We start from the raw sequence: 23,561 nt of genomic DNA, 5'->3' as shown, positions 1-23,561 counted from the left end.
CTCATCTGCTCAGTTATATCCTTCCAGCCTCCTTCCAGCCTCCAAACAGATATAATATCAAACCGGAAACCTGTAGTATCAGATAATACAACACTTTATGGGCTATATTTTAATGAGATTTAATCATGCAATGGTTGTTTGTATAGAAGTCCTTTAAATAAACACCCCAGGAGGGAAAAAAAGGCCTCTGCTCAGCAGTCTGTGCCGTTGTCTCCTCCCAGTCCAGTCCAGTGCTGCTCTCTCTATCTCTCTCTTTCTCTCTCCCTCCTCCTGTGTTTGAAAAGGGGGGACGCGATACCAGTCGGACAAGTCCAGACCAGCCATGGCAGCCGATCGGACTGGGCCGACGCGCGAGGAAACGGACGAACTCCATTCATCAGATCAGGGCCACGGCGGTCCCATCCCGAAGAGGCACGCCCGGGTTACCGTGAAGTACAACCGGAAAGAGCTGCAGAGGCGGCTGGACTTGGAGAAGTGGATCGACGAGAGCCTGGACCGGCTGTACTCTGGTCAGGTAGGTGGATGAGCAGTGAGCAGACCAGATAGGAACTGCTTTGGCTGCTTTGCTTTTTTTTTAGAATATTACCCACTGTGTTAATAATAAGACAAAAGATTCTCAAACATATTTTTTGTAGTTGTAACTCCCTACAATAAAACATAGCAAAAACCTTTTAAATATAAAGTAATTATACTTGAACAAGAGTAACGTTATACTTCGATGACAGTCCCGAGACTCAGCTGCAGGCCTCCATGTGGGTGATTTATGAGGTGGACTGGTGCACATGAGAGGTGGGGTAGCCTGGTTCTCCTTACAAGGTCATAAGCATCCTGTAGATGTGAGGTCCACATCTGTCCTCTTCTCAGAGATCTATATCTTTCTCGGGGCTGGCCTTACATGGGCAGTGTGGAACGGGGAGAAGGATGAGCGATTTGGAAAAAGGGAACGGTTACGGAGGAAGGAAGGCGTTGTATAAAAAGGTCCTGGGAGGAGGTAAACACTGCTGCTGAGGCACCCGGCGGGAGCAATTCGTGGTCTCTCGTGAGGGGGACATGGAGAGGGGACATGCATTTTTTGGACATTAAATGCAGGGTTCGTGTTGTGAGATCCAAATATGTCGATTGCGAGAAAAATAGAATTCAGGAGATCATCTCAACGATAAGGCAGCTCTGCGAAGCAAAAAGGACCAAACCGGGCCCAGCTTTCAAAGAGAGATGATGGCATATTCACATAAACTGCTTATTAAAACCGTTGATTATATATAAAATAATGGAGCAAATGGTTCTGAATATGATTTATAGGGGAAATATCATGCTCATTTTCAGGTTCAGTCTTGTGTTTTGGGCTTCTACTAGAAGCCCAAAACACAAGACTGAACCAAAAGTAAACACTACATGTTTACATTCTTAATTGTTAAAAAAAACACTTTATTAAATATGGCTCTGACGGGGGTCAGTATAGTCTAATGAGCCTGCATGTGACATAGGAAGAGGAGCCTAATCTGATTGGGTTGTTGAATCACATGATTTCAAATTCAAGCAGCCCACAAAAAAACTGTCCGGGTCAGCTTATATCACAGTTTGTGGGGTTGATGGGCACTACAGAATATATTTGCACAAGCACTGAAGAAGTTACTTTTTCATGATGTGTCCCCTTTAAATATTTTAAATCTGTTTTGTTGTTTTAATATGGCCAATTATGATAGCATAACTAACAGACAATTATCATTTTGTACAGATGAGTGACTGGCTGTAGAGCTAGAGTCAGTGCAGTGATGTGGACAGTTGTATGGGACTGTCCCTTTTTGCCCTGCTCAGCTGGTACAATGGCTGTTTGTACAAACAGAGCGAGCCACTGTTCCAGTATTACATAAACATTGTTGCTGTTCAGCTCCCCAGAGCCTAAACATGCAAATGATGGATATGCAACGTGTTCAGGTTTTGGATGTTCCACTAGATTCACACACAGACTATCTCGTTGATCTCCATGAAGGTATAAAGAAAACTCAGTTTTTTGTATCATTTAATGCTGCTTGAACTATTCTTTAAATACACAAATGGTATTTCTTGGCAAAAAATGGAATATGATATGTGATAAGTATGTTATTTTTAGTGTGAGAATGTAAGAATTGTTTTCCTTTGCACAAAATGAGCCGTTCATATTCATGTTTTCGGTCACGTTGTCGGTCACCGTACTTCTCCTACATAATGGTAAAGTTTCAGTTGGTTGCAATCTGCAACTTCACCGCTAGATGTCTCCAAAAAATCCTACTCCTGGTTCTTTTTAACGAAATCAAGATCCAAAAAGTTTCAAACAATCCCAGATGTGTTGTTGGGGTGAGTTACAGGATAACACGTATGACACACAGACCATCTAGAATTTTCCATTTTAAGTAATGATGCAACTATAAAATAATAACTGTGTAGGTTTGAATATTACACTTACTAGAAGTGTGATGTACTGTAAGTCTCGATGAAGCATTGGAATAAATGGTACTATATGGGGAAACTCTATCGGTTATATTTGAACACATGAGGGCGGATTTGTGGGGAAGAGCAAGGTTCAATCAGTTGAACCAGATGATAGATGTGTGTGACATTGTGTATGGTGACTCATTAAGATTTTGAGTGTCCATGTGTTTACATCAGGAAGGTGATATGCCAGACGAGGTGAACATTGATGACTTGATTGACCTGCCTAATGACGAGGAGCGCGTCAAAAAGTTACAGGTAACATAACCTGCGTGTGTATAATACTGCATAATTTTCTACAGCATTGTTCATGGTTTCATTTAACTTCACGATCAGGTTTCTGCACCAAGATCAACAGATTTTGTTCAGAAAGTCACTCAAATAGACATGTTTTGAAAGAGTTAATATCATTGTGCAGTTTCATGGGAAACACTGTAGTGTTTATGGTAGAATATTGAAAATGAATACATGATTATGTGGCTGCTTTGTTACAACATAATCCCCCTTTTGTTGACAGGAGCTTCTTCGAAGGTGCAGCTGCAACACAGAGGTACGTTTGAACTCGGTAATGACATTTATTAAATTACATATTAGGTCATGATGCATTACATAATGCAATACAGTGTACCTGCATACACACACATTATGTCACACGCACTTAAAGGGAAACTGCAGCTTCCGACACCTCGACCCATAGTCACTCCACATCCCTCAACAATGGCTTTCTGTGCCCTCTCGGCCTTTCACTCTCCGTTTTAAGCCTGAAACAATTGAGTCTTTCTGGACTCAAGCGTTGGCCTCGCTGTGGCCTGGTGGTCAGAGATGCAAACACAGTGCAAAAGAGCAGGGAGGGTCAGTGTAGCTGCTGCTTTTCTTACTACGACTTATTTTATTGAAATCTGGTGTGGAACATTGTTATAACATATGTTCATATTTGAGTGTCTTAAACCAGCACTTGCGTGTCCAAATGTATATTGAAACAAGTTTTTGTTTGCTCTGATCATTCCTCCTGTTTAAACTGAACATTTAACCTCCAGTGTGTGGTATCGTATCTTCTTTGATATCGTGTGATGAGATTTCGCCACTTCCTTTTTTTTTTTTTTTTTGTTATTGTAAAGTAGCGTCAAAATGACCAGCCAAGACTAGAATCAACTTTATTACTGCTGATTAATGTCCATAGAAAGAAAACAGAAATGAATCCGTAGTCAAACCAATGTTTACAGTCAGTATTAATTAAAGACCGGGGTTGCTTGTTTTGCCCACCTCTACTTGTGCTGTTGTCATAACACACCATATCTGGATACATCAGACTGTAAACTCACCATTAAACAAAGTAAGCAGTAGAAGAGATGACCTTCTGGTATGTGCATTGACATCACAGTGTGGTGACTTATTTCCAGTGTTAAAAAAGTAACTCATGAGCAACACATTTACACCACTATTCAGAACAGTAGACAGAGTTGGACCTGCGTCCTCAGTGGCCTTCGGGTCATCCTCCCAAGACTCTGCTGCTCTCGCAGGCCCTTTTCCATCTATGAACATATGACACACTCAAAACACTTAGCAAAAAGTGGTAGAAATGACTAAAAGCTACATTTATTTGCCACTATTTTTGGTGCTTCACTTCTAATTGCTGTTTGTTTAATATTCTGGTCAAAGCTGTATTATTTGTCATTTAAATGGTAGACTGCTTATCCAGCTAATTGGCTTTTACTGTAGTAGTGGTTTCATTAATGGTGCCTGTCTACTGTGATTGAGATGTTTTCATATGAAGTACCTCTCTGTTGCACCCCAACTGGGATTTCCCCCCTAAAAATGACCACACACTTCTTCTGTAACAGTATGCTTTACAAAAGCTCTTCATTTCTTTCTAAAGATGCCTAAATTCTGCAGACATTGCCCATAATATGTGGAAAATATACTTTTATGTATAGTATAGATTATAACAGTTTAACATCTTTTGAAACATGCTCCCATCTTACACACACCTCCTATTGACAGTCAGTGTTTGACAATGTTTATGAATGAATATGCCAGTTGTATATTTCTTAGTCTTAGTTGAACTCAACAATGTTTCAAGTGAAGCAAGTGCTGAAGAGATGAATTTGTGGATGAGTTTAGCTGTAATTAGTGTGGCAGAGAAGTTACAGTAATTAAAAAGTTCAAGGAAAAGGTTTTGTGATATCCTTTATTGTTCTGAATGACAGCAAATCCCTTGAAAAGACCAAAAGCAACAATGTGGTCGACCGGCTCTCAGTGCTCTTCAACTTCCTGTCTGTAGCTCTAAGCCTCAAGCCCAATGGCAACATTTTTCAAACAGCTGGGCATTGAAGTTTTTACCAAATGTTATACAAACATGAAAAAAGAATTGATTTGTTGTGTTCGTGCCAAATGTCAACTTCAGCATTGATATTAGATGAGCTATTGTAGGAATCGGGACTCACATTGAAAATAGACCCCGATGACAAAAAAATACTTACTTACATTGTCGAATAACAGATTGTGGTCACACTGACAAATGTAAAAGACCTACTGGACCACTCACTAGCTCCATGTGACCCCTGCTCCTCCTCAGACCTTCACCAAAGAGCTGGTGGCGAAGCTGGAGGGAGTTCACAAGCAGGATGAGCTGCAGAGCAAGGGCATCGGGCATCCGGTCATCTGCCACAGCCACTACCGCCACGAGCCCTACCACTTTAACAACCCACAGCACTCCCACCACACCGGAGGCCAGAACCAGACCCTCTGACGGCCCCCCCTCCTCAACCAAGACACAGTGCACACACTGCCATGACACCACAACAAAAGACCCCAGTTCTGTTGGACCGTGGAAGGCAAAGAAGGAAAGAAATCTATCCTAAAAACTCACAAATTAAGACATTTTATTTTGTGAAATTTGTCACTGCTGGTTGCCTGGCAACTTCACAGTGATGATGACGCTCCAGGAAGTCACTGCTCCTGACCAAGAAATTTAAAAACACAACCACAACATTTGTTTTTATATTTCCCATGATGTCAAACCATTCCTTTATTCTCACTTTTACTCGACTGGAACAAGTCATTGTCTTACTCTTTATTAATATGGATTAGATGCACATATATGACTTATTTAACATCTGTTAGATTATGATGGTAATGAATGTTATTTACTATCATGATAACAGGACACGGAGACAGACCCAACATACCAGTATGATGTGACACTGTTTGCATTGCGTATGCACTGTAGCTTTGCAATATTCCACTGTCATTCATCCCTTCTGTTTTGGAGATGTGTCGTTACATTTACTACATTTTGATTCGGTAAAGAGACACTAGTCCTTTGCAGGAATTGCTAATAAAACAATTTCTCTCACTGTGGATGCATATTTAATGTACTATGTTGTGCTTTGGCATGGAATGTGTGGATCAGCTGAACAGCTTGAAAAGGCAGTACCAGTTTCATAAGTGCTGTACAGGTTCATGTCATACAATATAACAGGAAAGATCCTGTCTGTGTAGCTTCCAATGTTCACTGTAGAGGTCATAATCTGAGTCATTGGTTATTGGACTGTGTCTTATTGAAAGGTCTTTTTTGTCATTTTTTTCATTGTTTTGTATCTTAAACAGAGTACATGTTATTAGCGAATCTCTTTCTGGTCAGGATGAGCGTATCAAGCATTTGTAGCTATGACTATGTTTTCTTTGAGAGTGCAATCTCCTTGCACACAAATGTCCAAACCAAGGTTGTGACAAAGCGTTACATCTCTGAAAACACCAGTGGACTATTCATTCAGAAGTACTCCTCCACACCAGCCCTCTCTTGCATCTCAGTCAATGAGCTTGTAGATAGCTTCAATTCTAAAGTTAAACATGTTATTGATGCCATTGCACCCACTAAAGTGAAGGTTGTCTCGGGTAAGCAAAGATCTCCTTGGAGAAATGCTACGCTGGTCAGAATAGAGAAAAGAGAGTGTCGGAAAGCTGAACGCAGGTGGCGAAAAACAAATCTCCAGGTTCACTGTGACATCTATAAAGAGAGACTTCGCAATTATAATTTGGAACTTAGAAATGCAAGGCAGTCCTTCTTCTCTGACATCATAACCAAAAACAATAACAATACACAATTTCATTCAATCGACCTTAGAAACCTAGAAGACATCATTCAACATCTGAAGTCATCCTCCTGCTGCTTGGATATTCTACCAACACACTTTTTCAAAAATATTTCAAGCTCCATGACCACTGATCTTTTACAAATTGTAAACACATCCCTTCTCTCAGGTGTCTTCTCACAAGCCCTAAAAACTGCAGTTATTTAACCACTCCTAAAAAAGGCTAATTTAGACTCCGCTACGATGAAAAATTATAGGCCAATATCAAGCCTCCCATTTTTAAGCGGCTTTTCAACAACTGAACAACTTCTTGGCTGTAAATAACTGTTTTGATGTCTTCCAGTCAGGCTTTCAACAGCACCACAGTACTGAGACTGCTCTTGTTAAGGTTTTCAACGACATCCACTTAAACACAGACAATGGCAGAACTTCAGTCTTAGTATTACTAGATCTCAGTGCTGCATTCGACACGGTCGACCATGATATACTACTAGAAAGATTAAAAATCTGGGTGGGATTCTCTGGCACAGCACTCAACTGGTTTGAATCCTACTTGAAGGACAGAGAATACTTTGTGTCTGTAGCTAATTACACATCCGAGCTGACTAAAATGACATGTGGTGTTCCCCAAGGTTCAATACTGGGGCCTCTTCTGTTCAACATCTACATGCTTCCACTAGCTCAGATTATGGAAAACAACAAAGTGTGTTATTATAATTATGCAGACGACACACAAATCTACATAACTATATCACCAGGGGACTATAATCCCATACAAGGGCTGGCTAAATGCATTGAACAAATCAACAACTGGATGTGCCAGAATTTTCTTCAATTAAACAAAGATAAAACGGAAGTAATTGTTTTTGGTACCAAGGATGAGCGATTGAAAGTCAGCACTCAGCTTCAATCACTGATGTTAAAAACCACAAACCAAGCCAGTAATCTAGGTGTAGTTATGGATTCAGACCTCAACCTGAACAGCCATATCAAGACAATCACAAAATCAGCCTACTATCACCTGAAGAACATATCAAGGATTAGAGGACTTATGTCTCAACAGGATTTGGAAAAACTTGTCCATGCATTTATCCTCAGTAGACTCGACTACTGTAACGGTGTGTTCACAGGTCTCTGTAAAAAGTCAATCAGAAAGCTGCAGCTGATTCAGAACTCTGCAGCTCGAGTCCTCACTAAGACCAAGAAAGTGGATCACATCACTCCTGTTCTGAGGTCTTTGCACTGGCTTCCTGTCCAACAAAGAATTGACTTTAAAATCCTGCTGTTGGTTTATAAAGCACTGAATGGTTTAGGGCCAAAATACATTTCTGATCTGCTGCTACCCTATGAACCAACCCGACCCCTTAGGTCGTCTGGGACTGGTCTACTTTCTGTTCCCAGAGTCAGAACTAAACACGAAGAAGCAGCGTTCAGTTTTTCTGCTCCACATATCTGGAACAAAGTCCCAGAAAGCTGCAGGTCTGCTGAGACCCTCAGCTCCTTTAAATCCAGACTGAAGACTTTTCTGTTTGCTGCTGCCTTTGATTGAACCACATTCAAGGATTTTAATAAATTTCTGCATTTTACTACTGTATTTTATTTCTTAAACTGCACTGCACTGTTTTTAGCTTTTTAGTGTTTTAATGACTGTTTTTAATGTTTCAATGAATGTTCTTAATTGTTTTTAAATCTCCTTTTCTTTTGCATTATGTTTTGATGCTTTTAATGGTTTTATGTGAAGCACTTTGAATTGCCTTGTTGTTGAAATGTGCTATACAAATAAACTTCAATGCCTTGCCTTACGATAAATAATGCATCAAAAATCATAGATATGCTACAAAATGATTTTGTCACTTATGTAATTATTTCAACCCAAACTACAATATTTTCCTAAATCTAACCAAGTAGTTTTGTTGCCTAAACCTAACTAAATTGTTTCCAGTAAAGACGGAAGTTCATCTCATCTCATCTCATCTTCACCCGCTTATCCGAGATCGGGTCGCAGGGGCAACAGCTCCAGCAGGGGACCCCAAACTTCCCTTTCCCGAGCCACATCAGCCAGCTCTGACTGGGGGATCCCGAGGCGCTCCCAGGCCAGTTTGGAGATATAGTCCCTCCACCTGGTCCTGGGCCTCCCTCGGGGTCTCCTCCCAGCTGGCCGTGCCTGGAACACCTCCCTAGGGAGGCGCCCAGGTGGCATCCTTACCAGATGCCCGAACCACCTCAACTGGCTCCTTTCCACGCAAAGGAGCAGCGGCTCTACTCCGAGTCCCTCACGGATGACCAAACTTCTCACCCTACAGAAAGACGGAAGTTATTTTTTAAAAGACACAACTTGTGCAGGAGAGACGCAAGAGCACAAATCAATATATGCAGACAAAAGGCATACGTGCAGTACACGGCAAATGGAAGGGACAGAATAATACAAAGCAAGATCCCAAGTAGGTGATTACATGTAATGTCTGGGCCTATAAAAAAATGATGACGGCTCTAAACTTTTACATACAAGTAAAAGAAAATCTTAGTAAAAACAAGTCACTTTTATCAAAAGGAGGAGTCTACCACAGTGACTCCTCAGTGTTGATAAAATAATGACTTCAATCATGTCTCCCCACGATGCACTCCCTCAATGACTGAATCAGCCAATGGCTGACCTCCTAAGATGACCCATCATGGCTGCCTCACATCAGTCATCACAGCTTAATGCTTCACAGTGGACCTTGTCATGAATAAGATTTTCCCAGACCGCCCTAGCTAACTGGCTAAAACACACACCACTTAAGCCAACATCCTTGGTTGGATTATGCCACCTTTTTGCATGTCTGTATTAATACCAGTAAAATACTCCATGTGCTACGAGCGAGTATGACCAAAGCTTGAGTCTAGCATGTCGCCTATAGCGGGCTTTGACAGACCCCAGCTCTGCACTTCACTTTGGCTGCTGAAGGCTGTATAAAACGTTAGAGCCTGGAATCTTCTTCTCTTCCCTGGAGTCAACATGAGTGGAAAGCCAACTGGAGTCCAACTAGAGCGAATTTCCCTGGTGTGACCATGAGTAAGCCGTGACTCAGGTGCATCCACCCAGTGAGTAAGACTTCATTTGCCCACTGTGAGACTTCATCCTAACTTGTAACACTAACAAAGTTAACGCCAGGAAAATCACTCTGCGAATCTAATCCGTGCTCTACTTTATAACCGCAGAGGTTATGTCAAAGTAAGTGACTAATATGCCTGTTTAGAAATTACTTTTATCAATGTTTCTGACAGTGAGTAGCTGCGATTTGGGCATTGGGTTTGGGCGTGTTGTTCAGGGACAGAGTCAGTGATTTGAGGGCATCAGGCAATCACTATTGTGCTTTACTTTTCACCCTTTCTCTGAGAAAGTTGGTATTGGCAGTGGTAGTACTCCAAACATTTCTACAGAAAGACTAATAACTATTAATGGTAAAACTATTTATACCGCACAATAAAAGTCCTACCTTGAAATGTTTACTTCAAGTAAAGAGTGAAAGGGAGACATTATCAGCACAATGGAAATTTACTTGAAGTCTGCTCAAGGTGGAGTTTTCAATAGAATATGATGCTAGTATAACGTATAGTAATGCATTATATTTGAATTGTTATATTTTGTGAAACAAATCTGAATTTGCAAACATAACCACTAACATTTTAAGAACACGGGAAGTACGATTGTGTGCTTTGGGGGCCTTTTGTGGGTTATTTCGAGGTACAATGAGTATAGTCACATAATTCAGTTTGGCTGTTTGGCTGTTTGGCACTGCACTAGCCTGGTAAAACGCAGGTTAGGAAGCATAAAGATTGTGCTTGATTTACTCAGTTAGCATTCTCTGTAGTTGTACATTTCTCCCCATATGTTTTTTTTAATTAAATTAAATAAATGAATTCATTATTAATATTATTATTTTGTCTTTGTCAAGATTGTTGTCCTACACCAGACTGTACACTAGGTGGCAGTAGGGAACTGCAGTGAGGAGCATACAGGTCTGTTTGGCCCCCCATAGGATATCTCCTTTTTGCTTTGCTTGGTTATTTTGTTTTAAATCACACAACTCTGAGCCATTTGCACACACATCTCATATATCCTTCAACTGTTGATGTTCTGTTCTCTGTGTGACCTTGACGCTCTGCAGTAAAGCACGGACAATATAGCAGCAGCACCACCAGTGTTGACCGTCTCTTTAACTCGTATCAGTCCACTTAAAGTCTTCCGTTGAGGAAGATGACACTGGTGATGAGGTATGAATGGAATTTTGGACTCAAGGCCACTGAATCAGCTTCATCTCTCATTATCTACAGAAATTTGTCACGATGAACACACACACACACACACACACACACACACGCATGCATGCAAACACACAGACAGGGTGTGTGAAGCTGATAAACACATAAAACAACTGCAGGGGAATGTGCTGTCCTATCCTCTACTGTATGCAGTTAGTGTAATTAGAAGGGTCCCCAGGGTGCAGAGGGGGCGGAGGGTCAGTGGCACAGGGAAGGGGGGGGAAGGACGGGACGGGCCTTTCCTCAGGAAAACATATCACCTTCCACCACAATAGAGCCCGTCAGGAAACCACAGGCAGCCACATTGCTCTCTTGAGTCACCGAGTACTCGTCAGACACACTCTCACACTCATCGGTCGCACACACGCATGCAACACACTCCACAGACCTGGCAGCCCGCACAGCCCAGCACACTCCAGGATGACACTGTGCTGAAAACACTGCAAGTTCAATCTCACCGGGTAAGTGTCAATGTTCAAATGACTATGTTTCTCTGTGGAAGTTAGTGTGTTTGGACATTTTCTTTAACACACACAAATGGGGTCCCTGGACATTATGTTGTGTTCCCTTTGGAAACAGTTGATAGAATTAGGGAAACATGTTGTCTGAGGGAGGTTTGATTAGCTCAGAAGAAGTTTTGAACTTAATGAGCGCTTAATTGTTCCAGCGGTTCTATATAGATGGAGAGCCCTTAAGGATGTCTGCTCTCTTCATAATACCTTTTGTTGGTCATAAACACCGTTACAGTGTATCCCTGAGATGTCTGTTAAACAGTATGAAGAGGAGTTATCGAGTGGTTTCAACACCACACACAATGGTGGAAGGCTGTGTTCAATCATAGAAATAAAGATTAGAAAAGTTACACACGCTTGCCACAGAGGCCAACTGCATAAAAGCTGAGAAAACCATGGAAAGCACAACAGTATATGTGCTTACTTTTCTATTTTGGAAAGTTTGCCCTCAAATAAATTGGGTATGAGCAAAGATGTATAAATATAAGCAGAAAGTATCACCAAGCCAGAAATCTGTGGATGTGGATTCTATCTGTCATGGATGTATTTCTATGACTAAATTATGTAAATGCCAGGATGTTAATTGTCCCCTTGATTTGAGTATATAGAGGTCAGCACAAAGTCATTATTTTGAATTCAATCTCCCACTAAAAACAGATCGTTGTCCCCACTATCTACAGTGGAGCTGCTCAGTTGGCAGCAGCAGAGGACTGTGTTTAGACAAAGAAGCCTCCAGGTCTGTGCATGCAGAACTACATTGCTGCTGAGGACGAAGAAAATGGATGTGGATTTTGCAAATGTAATATCAGGAAGGTGGCCATTGATTCAGAATGTTAGATGTGCTTCATCAGAGTGATTTAAATCCAAATATGTACATTTACATCCCCGCTCCCTGATTCTTTTAAGTTTTAAGTTCACATATTGGATAAGATTATTTATTGAGGTTATATTATTGAATTTATGTGAACATTTTTAAAAGTGAAACTACAGTAGAAATTCTCTTTGGATAGGTTTAAGAGTTTAAAATGCTGTAATTCTACATTGGGTGATGACTAAGATCACAAATGTCAAACACACCAATGTTAAATGAAAGGTTCATATTTTATATCCTGCTGTGTATATATATATATATATATATATATATATATATATATATATATATATATATATATAAAAACTATATATGTTAAAAAAAACATTTTAAGTTGCATATGAAGCAGTTTGAGTTCTCCATCATCCAAAGTCTTTGTTGTGCAAAAGTCCAACTTTTTGTTTCCTCACAGGCATATTCATATAAAAGAAGAAGACTTGATCTCTATTAATCAGACTTGTATTAGCTTTGGATGGAATGCATTTTTGCACACAATGATGATTCTTTACAAAAAACTGTTTTATTATACATATGACATGTGTGTTGTTTTAGGATGGACAAAATGTGAAGTTATCCTTTAAGTTGTGTGGCAGACTCAACTATTTAACTTTAAACAAAGATGTCTCTTGATATACACTATATCCATAAAAAGAAAGACCAAAATGAACATGTCTCTGGCATTTCAATCTAAGTCTAGGCAGCAAAAGTTATTATTATTTTTTTTTAACATTTCACTCTAAATTGTGCCTTTTTAAATAAATAAAAGACATATTCCCCAAATCAGCAGGTGAAAGAAAAACATTCTTATTTATTATTATTATATAAACTATTTCTTTCTGAATAATGTAATATTTCTATAAGGCTGAAGGTCAGTATGTGTCAACGCAGCAATATTTTGAATACATATTTCCTATTTGGGAAGTGCATTGCATAACCAGGCATGTGAACGGATGTTTTTGCTCCAAGTTATATAAACTGTCTAATGGCTGATTTAGCAACAGAAAAAAGTTTTCCACATTTCATTAGTTCAATTTCCTATGCACTGAAAGGATGGAGTCATGCCTGGATATCCTGCTTATTTATGCAAGCAATATTGCCATATGGGGTTGCTATAGTTTTGTGTACTCGCTACTGGGGGGAAAAAATCATTAATTTGATAATCAGTTGCTCTTATATTTTACCTTTTTGTGACTGAACATTAGGACAAAATCTGACATTGCCCTTGTTTTGCAGTTTGGTAAAATCTCAAGTGCAACCATGCCCATTCTGAAAAAGCTTCCAGGAAGGTCCAAGAGCTGCCACGAGTTCCCCAGAGTGAATGGTGAACTGATCCTGCCCCGGCTGGACTTGAATGATCTGAACGACCTGAAGGACTTGAACAGGAACTTAAACCCCTTTGAGGATGTGGACCTGTACGAGGACGAGAAGCACAGCGGCGAAATGGGCCTCATCATGGGGGAGGTCAGAGGCAACCTCCAGCTCAGGTCCTGCCGCGACGGAGAAGAGGAGGAGAACGAGGTGAACGCAGAGAGGCACGGGGCCGGGAACCCCAAAGGGAAGCCCCTCAGGGGGACCCTGGAGCGTATCTGTGGAGTGTCGCCCCTAAAAACCCTTGGAAAGCTGGGAAAGGGGCTGCGCATATCGGGACGCAGCGTATGGGGGAACAACTCTCCCCACTACACCCCTGGAAACTCAAACAGTCTCCCACCAGAGAGGGAGAAAAGGAAAGGACTACGCAGGAGCTCCGAAGGAATTATGACCCTGCTCCGGTGAGGAGGAGTGGGGTGGAGGAAGAGTTAGAACCTGAGAAGATTCTAGCTGTAGTGACAATGAATTGTGGATTTATGGTACAAAATAGTAAAAAGTGCTTCAGCTGCTGTAGATGACATGTCTAGTGGAGTGCACACAAAAAAAAGTAAAAGTATGCCTTTGATTAAGATATACTATATTACTATAGTAGATATATATATCTACTATACTGAATAAACTCAAAGAACCACTAGATTAAAAAGGGAAAAAAAGCTGTAGAAACCCTTTGTTAAGGACTAAAAATCTATCCATTATTTCATGAAGTAGAATGAGATCGTGCAAAAAACCTACAAAAGCACATTTTCAGGATTTTCAACAGCAAAAGAATATTTAAAAAACAAATAACATCCCATAACAGAAATCTATTTGAGGCAAAAAGGCCCCTTACAAAAAAAAGCCAAACAATTAAGCAATGCAACTATTATAGAAAAACTGTAAAGTAATAATCCAATTAAATTCATTTGTATAGCCCAAGATCCCAAATTGGCCTCAGAGGGCTTTACAATCGGTATAACATACTACATACTCTGTCCCTCTGTGGAAAAGTCTCCCAAAGAAATGTATAATAAGAGACCCCTTTTGAGCAGCAGTGCATCAGCAGAGCAGTATGATGAATTAGCCTCCGAGTCCCAGAGGAGAAGTTAGCGTTGCTGCTGGTCAGTGATAGAATACCATATAGTGTGCTTATTTCCTGAGGCGTTATGTAATATGCAACTTTTTGATCTACGGAACCTCTTTTGTGTTTCAGCGACTTGTTGCTTACTTGCTGCACTTAATCAATGCGATTATTTTTAACCAAGGAAAGTCATACTCACAGTCTTGTGTTGAGTATGTGGCATTCCAAACATATCTGCTACTGGGCCAAACTGTTGAGTACATTACAAACCTCAGGTCTCATTACCATTCATACATTCCTGTATATGCAAAAATCACGCGGTCTAATAGTGTGCCTTGTTTTCCCTATGGCAAATAGAGTAAATTAATTAATTTTCTCCGTTGCTGCTGTGGAAACTGCAGGATTACAGGTCGACGCAAGGAGGAGCGCAGAGAAAGCCTGCCCTGCGGAAACCTGAGCACAGACGGCGAGGCGGAGGCCTCCAGACGGCCCTCCTTCCTCAGGATGGTGAGTCTGGGCAAGCTCAAGAGGGAGTCCATGTCAGACAAGGCGTCCCAAGAGGCCGAGGAGGAAACAGAGGAGGAGGAGCCAGCGGTCAAAACCAGAGAGCCCCTCTCAGGTAACAATCAAGGAGGCATCAGGTGTAAAAGGTCCAGGTCAAAAGTTTTAAAACCATGACTTAGAAGAATCTGTCTTTTGCAAGGAGTTCCCCTTAGAACTTTGCTCTTACTGGTCAAGCTTCCTCCCAATCCTAGACAACTCTCTGATGAGGCTGAGAGGTCCCCAGATCCCAGAATCACTGGGTTCAATCACCACCAGACTGTGAAATCAGGAAATGGCCGCACTTCCTGCCACCCCAGGTTCTTCTAGATAGAGGTTCGATCAGGCTACTTTTCACAGGCTCCACAGGGAGCCTCGCTAGGAGTAGAAGGGTGTGCAGAATGACCAACAAATAAGCCAGTCAGGCATACGCACAGCTACTCAATAACCATAAAACAGATCTCTCAGTTTGCTGGTCAACCCTCCGTTTTGTTGCAAATAAACACAGCTGTCTTTTTTTTTCTCTTCTTCTCCCACCAGTGCTGGAGATCCTACAGTTGGTCAACCACAGGGACCTTCTCCTGGCTGACACACACATTCAGGAGCTGGAACGAGAGTGCGAGCTGCTGTCTCTCCTTCCGACCGCAGCTGCCTCAACCTTCACTCCTACCCTTAGTCCCAGCACCCCTCCCAGTATGACCCCTTTATCATCATCACCCTTCGATGACTCCCTCAGCTCCAATGCATCATTGGACTCAGGCCGGCGGAAGGCCAAGGACGTGGAGCTCCTGTACGAGGCCCTGCAGAGGGAGATGTGGGACGTAGTGCGGGAGTCTCTCCGCCAGCCCAGTGCTGGGCCCAACCTCGGGCTGGTGGTGCTGGTGATCCAGCAAGAGGAACATGCCGATGCAACCTGGGCCCTGAGAGAGGAGACCAAGCCAGAGCAAAAGGTCCCCCGGATCCAGCCCGGCCAGCGTCCCCGACGACTCAAGATGAAGTGGAGGCAGGCCGTGATGGAGGCGGCGGACTGGAGCCTGCCGCACCAGGCGGACACCCAGGCGGGCCAGCTGGCCTCATACCTGGAGCGCCTGAGGAGTCGGATGGTGGATGACCTGGATGCAGCAAGGAGGAATGCCGTGTCCATCTACCCGGAGGAGTTTGCTGCCTTCCAGGTATACGTGGACAGTTACCATCGAGCCGTGGCCAAACGTCTCCGGACCATCACCAGGGGGCCGCTGCAAATCACAGATGTCTACTCTTTACTGGACTGGTTCTACAACATCTACAACAGGTAGGGTGCCTTATCAGACAGTGAACCTCTCATGCAATAAGGCAATGATGATACTACAAACCTGGAAACTGGACTTATTTAGTAACGAGTTCTCACTTTTGACCAGGGATGTCCTAGGAACCATTGGCACAACCGCACCCATCAACTATGCTCCACTGGAGCCCATCCTGCCCCAAGACACAGTGGAGCGTCTGGAACAAGACTGCATCAGTATTGTCAGGGTGAGAAATGCTCTTTTCACAAAGTTGTTGTCCTAGATAGTAGACAGGTTTTAAATTCACGTTTTAATTTTTCAGGAGAAGGTGACCATAGAGCTGATTCAGGTTCTGGATGAAGAGGAGAGGCGATGGGCCCAAACCCTGCACATAGAGGAGTATCAGTCCCACCTAGCACGCTCAGTCATCCAGGTAAATTGTCATTTTCACTGTGAAATGTCCCTTGAGCCTAAAATGCAGCTGTCTTATCGTTCGTGCCTTTCTCAATTCCAGAGGTTGAAGGTGGACTTGGACAGATCAACATCTGTCAACCAGTTTCTAGGGGCAAGAGTGGCTCGTTGTAGTCTCGTTGGACTGGCTGACTTTCTCTACAAGTGAGTATATCAGCTATCAGTGAGGCATAAATCAGTGAGGAACTGTTTGCTGAACTGATTTAAGGATATCTTGCATACAGAGGAGGGGGGGGGGCGACAAACCCCAGTGTTTTTACAGGATTGGACATGATTGCTCATTTCTAGACTGTATTTGCATTCAGTAGGTTTTCATAAAAGCTCTGTGTCCAGTTTCCAGAGGAAGGCGGAGATGTTTCATGAGACTCAGGCAGAATTTGGAGACAGAGGGGACGGATATGTCTCCAGGACCATAGCTCTGGTGAACTGCTGCCCTCCTCTCAGGTAGATTCATTATTCAACTGAAACAAATTTCCATTTCCTGCAGCAATTTGTCCAGCTTCCCTTTCTCCTGTGTTTCCTTAAGATCCCTAGTGGAGCGCTGCAGGCAGTGTGACCCACAGGGCAGCGAGGAGACGGCACAGAGAGCCAACTCCTCCCTGGACAGGATCATCAACCAGTCAGTAAGGGTGCTGACCGACAGGCTGTTTGAGCACATCAGGGTGAGTAAGCCTCATCAACAGGAAAATTCAGTCATGTTGATCCTACAGTAAAAGAAAACTCCCAAATACAAAAAACACAAGCTTATTACAACCCTGCTACAGCCTCAAATGGTGGATTTCTATTTTTGTCAGAGCATTTGATTTATTGATTGCTGTCAGGATGTGAGGAGAATTACAACAAATACAACAAAAATGTTTTTGAAGCAGCTAGCCATCAGCTGAGTACTTGAGTAAATGTCTTCTGTTTAATCAGAGCTTGGTCTGTTGTCGTTCCAGCCTTTCTTTGACAAACTGATAAAGAGAAAATGGCTGAACAACACCGAGGCCTTTGAGGCCATTGAAGCCAGCATTAAACAACACTTCAAGAAGTTCAGGAGGATGGACTCTCCGCCTTATCAGGTAACACTTGTTCAATGGATCAGAGGTGACGTTTAACACTTAACAGCATTTGCTTGAGGGTCATATGTAACCAGTCAGTGATTGGTTGTTTTAACTGACTGACAGACCCTGGTGGGAGAGGTGCACCGGCGGGTCCTGGTGGAGTATGTCCGAGCCATCATGCGGGGACGGGTCATCTGTACATCTTCCAAGATGAGAAAGAGAATGGCTTTCCGGCTCCAAGATGAGGCCAAACAGCTGAAAGGACTCTTTAAGGATCTGGTAAGTCATGTCATTAAAGCCTGGATACCCTGCAATGAACTACTCTGCAGTACAGTCAAGACCTCTAGAAGGAGAATTAAAACCCAATGCATTCAAAACAGAGTTAATGATTGCTTTTCAGGAAGCCCTGAGCATCATAAACAATTCAAACTTGCTGATTCTTAAAAACACTGAGCAGAGCTGGCACAGGGAACACAGAGTCTGACCCTTGAGCTTCCTAGGTCAGGAATTACTTAGACAGTGTTGATACAGCAGCGAGCTCTGAAAAATGGCTGCCGTCAGTGAGATGGAGATGGATGGACCGGGCTTACGTTAGCACTTGCCAGAGGGGGGAAGTTAGTGTAAAACAACTGGGCCTGACAGCGTGGCGTTTGCCCCCTTTCTGTGTGCAAGTTCAAACAAGTGTCCGTCACCTCAGCTGACAACAGGAAGCTGCTGTGTTCAGGAGGAACTTCCTGTTCCTGTCAGCTAGCCGGCTTTGATGTGGCTCTAGGATGGCCTTGATGGCCTCTTTCGCCATGGAGTGTCCGTGGAAACTGGGGGGGGTTAATGGCTGTTTAAAAAAGACTTCGTTATTTTTAGTGGATGTCAAGCCAGAGAATTCTGCTTTCTTTTTTCTGAGTGTTTGAAGGAAAAACACGTCCTAGAAAAACAGAGGTGGAGCTTTGTTATTCGCTCAGTAAATCAGCTAAATGTTTGGCCTCTGGCCTTTATAGGCATTAATCTGCGTTTCCTCTGAAGGCTTCTTAAAGGCACACAATTAATCGGGTGAAGAGGTCATTTGGACCTGTGATCACAAATGTGGTTGAACAAATTTCCAAACAAAGTCTAATTTAATGCTGAATTCTACATTTTTATGGCAATGAATACTTGTTGTGGTCCGCTAATGAAAAATTGTCGCTCCGCTCTTTGTCTCCCCTCTCTGCTTCAGGAATCAAGTTCCTCCTGGTTAGACAGCATCGTCTGCCACCTAGCTGACATCATTCTCCTGGAGGACACTCCATCCATCCAGATGGAGGTGGCCGTCCTGGTGAAAGAGTTTCCAGATATACGGTGAGCAGTTTAGAAAATTAACAGTGCTGGGACATTTCTGTTGCAACCAGGAAACAGATCCTCTCTCTACTGTACCCCCGAAGGCCCTATATTCTTTTATGCTTATTGCTACACATTCACGGTGCTGTTTTTGGCACTCTGCCAAAGCATGGAAAAAGTAAGACTATGTATCTTTTTTTTCGGTCACAATGGATCAAAACAAGGAAAAGGAGTGCGGAAACATATCTACATTAACGTTGCTATTTTTGGAGAGGGTAGCGGGTCTGTTTTGAGAATGGATGAGGCCTCGAGGGGACGGAGCGAGAGAGGGGCGGGGTGGTGGGGGTCCAAGCCCGAAGAGGGCTGTTTGTGCAAAAACTCAGGTGACGGTTGGCAACTTACGACCGCGCGTGACGCACAACTCTCAGCAGAGCAGACAGGAAGCTGCTGCCAAATACTTCCTGTTCCTGCCACCCTGCAGGAGACAGACTGGTGCCACACTTGGAATCAAAGAGGGAGAGGTGTGGAAGAGGAGGGCAAAACATAGTAGTTCAGATCTGGAGACATGCTAACTCACCGCTTGACTCACCCCTTTTGTTTACCGCATGGCATCCCTTGCTGGTATTTTAGGAGATCAAAGGCTGCCGGCCTTTCTTGAGTTTTTCTGGGTGCTTCGTTGAACTGCAGCGGAGTCCTTTTGTGCACATGCCGCTGTGCCTACACATGGGCATACAAGTCAGCACTTCAAACACACACCCTCTTTTTTCAAACGTGTACTTAAATGCCAACTGCCAACTCGATTGCTTTGTAGATCAGTGAACACTTCATCACTTCAACACAAATTCATCAATAACAAGTGGAGATTTGATGGTTTGTTGTGGAACCCTGTGAGACTACTAAATGTCATCACTAGAACACTGGTCCTCCTCTAGCTTAGTGATGGCAACCTGAAGTCATGTGACCCTCGTGTAATTTGTTTATAGCCTAACGTTAGCATTTTTACTTTGATTACTTTACTGTGATTTCATTCACACTTCAAAAATAAATACAAAGTAGTGTTTATCGTTAGTCAGCCACCTCGCGGGGCAGTAGTAATTATGACAGGCGCAAAGGAGGAAGTGAGTTGACATAGCATAAAGAGCGACAAAGTCCGCGTTGGGAGGAGGATAGATGGATGTGTGAAACCAATAGTTACGTTGACCTATTTGAAGTTATACGTAACGTATTCAACTTACGTCATGCATGTAACATAGCTAATTTACGCTTGTAACCCAGGCTACATAACAAACGTTCTTATTTAAACCCAAACCATGATCTTTTCCTTAACCGAACCAAGTAGTTTTGTTTCAATTCACAACGTTAACCACACGCTTGAATCTGTGGCAGTTTTGCAACGTGCACAGCTGGCACTCTCCAGCGGTCATGTATTTCGTTTTGGGATTCATCTGCAAACAACCTGTTCTGTCGTTTAGGTATCTGGATGTGTTGGATTTTTCACTATGCGTTGTTAAACGCAATATGGCATGATGCTAAAGTTGTTTTTAGAAAACTGTAAAAAAAAGGAAAATGCAAGCAAAGACAAATAATTATAAATATATACTTAAAATATGTACAAACACAAATTGTTCTTATTATTGGCTCACATCCAATAAATAAAGCATTAGTAATGATTTATTAACATAAAGACCCTTATGAAATGTGCCTTTGTAGAAAGTGGAACCAAATGTTCTGTTCTTGGAACAGAACATTTGGTTCCACTTTCTACAAAGGCTCTGACTCAGACAGATGCGACAGCCTTTGACGACACCAAGCAGACACAATTTCCATTAACACCCATCTCACCCCCTTTCCTCCCCGTATCCTTCCTCCCAACAGGAAGAAGCACGTCTCCACCCTGCTGAATATAAGAGGGATGATGCGGCAGGCCGAGCGCCAGGAGATCCTCAACATCGTCAAAGACTTTGAGTGCCGCAGTGGCCTGATGTGCCGAGACCGTGCCCTCTTCTCCGACATTCCCATCACCTCGGAGGTGCACTGTATCAGCCTGGGCCTCCTCCGCCTTGCCATGACCATCTCCAACTGGTTCTCAGAGCACCGTCCCAGGCGGAGCTGCGGGACGAGGGGCAGAGGCGCAACGCCTCAACCTGCCGAGGGCCAGAACATGGAAGATGTGAATATACACTACAGACAGGACTAGCAGCTGGCGTTTGTGTTAAGAGAGCGGTCACAGGCACACACTGTGAAGATAACGATGAGATGTACATGCACCTTGACCAGAAACTGATTGCACCAAATATTGTTGCCAGAAACTTGAGCTCAGGTACTGCTCGTACTGTACACACTCACTGACATTTCTTCATCTCCACATGTGCATTTTTTAAATGTGAAACAGACTGTGCATCGTAATAATCACAATGATTTCTTATGCTGATCTAGAGAAGCAAACAAGTGGTATCAAATATCCTGAAAATGTAACTTCTTCAGTCTTTTTTAGCTTTTTAAAAAAGCCCCACATCATTGCAAAAAACAACTGCTATCAGATGCAAAGCAATATGATTTAAGTTGTTGTTTAACATGTATTTACCCAACCATATCCACTCTGGTATATAGACCACATGTATGCAAGGATATAGTGTATGGACATGGAAATGTGTTGAACTCTCACTGTGAATGAAATGGATCTGTTGCTGGAAACATAATAAAAACCCATTGACTGGGTAGACTAAACAGACCATCTGCTCCGTAATTGTGTCCTGCATATCAGGTGTTTGTAACCGTCAACTTTTAGAATGTTGTACAATTAATTGTCTTATTCTGCCTACTTCTAACTTTAGGTGCCCCTGAACGTGGGAGCGTCAGACACTAAGTTTACAGTTATGTTAAACAAAGGCACTTCAACAAACAGACGATGGTCTGACGCAGACCTACATGTACACTTCATGCCTTCATTGTTTATGTCGAGGATTTGGCCGCTTTGTTCTGAGATCTTGAAATATGTGGCTCCGCTGCGGCTGCTATGTGACGCTCTAACCACTGCACAGCGAGCATGGGGGTCATGCACCCCGAGGCCAACAACGGGATGTTTTTAGATAAACAAAGATTTCCTGTTGTCCACCGAGGTGCCAACGGATGCTTTTATTGGAACCAAGTTTACATAATGCGCTAGGAGGGAACTTCCTCTCTGCTGTTCAATGTGCAGTGCAAAAGCAGGCATGGAGCCTTTTCATGTCCGAAGCTGCTCATCGGCTTCTCAAAACAAAAGTCGGCCAGCCTCAGCAGGGGTCATTCTGCACAGTGACCTCTCTGAGTTTTGCTGCTGTTTTCAAGGTGTTGGATTGTACGGCTGGTGGTTGAACAAGCTGGCATATCATGGTAAAGTCTGGTCAAGTGTTTGGGCTCATCTCAGCAGTGAGGTCAGTGTGGTAAAGTTTGGTCACAGGTCATCCAGGGGACATGATGGGCCTCAGTTGATCTTGTTGATCCAATGCGTCTATATACTAGATATGTTGCACCAACAGCTGGTAAATCTGTTTAAGTTTGGAAATAATTTAATAATAAATGTATCATTTTTTTGTTTTTTAGAAATCTAAATCCCAGCACGATCAGATCATTAAGAGAAATGTGTTAAATCCTGTCTTTTTTTCTTCGATCCACTTAAGTGTACCACCTAGTGATGGAAGCAGAAAATATCATTTAAATGTTATTATATAAATAATTAAAAAAACTAAAATAAATTATTATTATTACTGTCCTTAAGAGGTTTTCTTATTTAAAAAGCCAATTCACCCAAATCGTGGAAATATGGAAATATCCCTCATGGAAATATCCAGAATCTGTAAGTATGCAAATTTTGTTAATGTCAAGTTTCCACATCCCATTTGTGTAAGTTGAATACTGGACCACGATTGGCTCCCAAGCAAGCTGTGACGTCATAAATCCTACATTCCTTATTCTGCACAGTGAAGCTCGAACATCCCAGTGAAGTAACTAAAAGCGAAACACAGTTTTGAGTGGACGGAGTCTTTATATTTTAGTTTGACACTTGTCTGTTGAGAGTTACCTCTGGAATGCATGCTTTAGGGTTAGGCTTTCCATCCATTAATATAGTAAGTATCATGTGATTCATATGTTAGAGGTTAAATGCAGTTTAAAGGGCAGTTGATTAGTTGCATAATTTGTTTGAAGTTACATATTTGCTTGGAAGTAGTACATTATAATCATATTAAGATGCATGATAAAGATAAAAAAAGTAAAT

The 23,561-nt window shown here is 42.4% G+C and overlaps 2 protein-coding genes across 2 annotated transcripts; both read left to right on the top strand.

Moving 5' to 3' along the window:
* Positions 1 to 266: 266 nt before the first annotated feature.
* ppp1r14aa (protein phosphatase 1, regulatory (inhibitor) subunit 14Aa) lies at positions 267 to 5,824 on the top strand. Its single transcript, XM_068721382.1, has 4 exons — positions 267 to 514; positions 2,647 to 2,727; positions 2,987 to 3,019; positions 5,045 to 5,824. The coding sequence occupies exons 1-4, from the start codon at positions 323 to 325 to the stop codon at positions 5,216 to 5,218; spliced, it is 480 nt and encodes a 159-aa protein (XP_068577483.1). The 5' UTR covers positions 267 to 322; the 3' UTR covers positions 5,219 to 5,824.
* A 5,367-nt stretch (positions 5,825 to 11,191) lies between these two features.
* On the top strand, positions 11,192 to 22,037 carry exoc3l2a (exocyst complex component 3-like 2a). The gene is made up of 13 exons (XM_068721432.1): positions 11,192 to 11,329; positions 13,485 to 14,020; positions 15,078 to 15,295; positions 15,757 to 16,507; positions 16,614 to 16,728; positions 16,804 to 16,914; positions 16,996 to 17,096; positions 17,286 to 17,396; positions 17,479 to 17,614; positions 17,891 to 18,013; positions 18,119 to 18,274; positions 19,206 to 19,327; positions 21,182 to 22,037. The coding sequence occupies exons 1-13, from the start codon at positions 11,237 to 11,239 to the stop codon at positions 21,501 to 21,503; spliced, it is 2,895 nt and encodes a 964-aa protein (XP_068577533.1). The 5' UTR covers positions 11,192 to 11,236; the 3' UTR covers positions 21,504 to 22,037.
* The last annotated feature ends 1,524 nt before the right edge of the window (positions 22,038 to 23,561 follow it).

The sequence above is a fragment of the Cebidichthys violaceus genome, unplaced genomic scaffold (genome assembly GCF_023349555.1).
Source record: "Cebidichthys violaceus isolate CVI_PGR_0920_01 unplaced genomic scaffold, fCebVio1.0.p SCAF_27, whole genome shotgun sequence".
NCBI lineage: Eukaryota > Metazoa > Chordata > Actinopteri > Perciformes > Stichaeidae > Cebidichthys > Cebidichthys violaceus.
The sequence above is the reverse complement of the archived record's forward strand: the minus strand, read 5'-3'. Positions and strand labels throughout refer to the sequence as shown.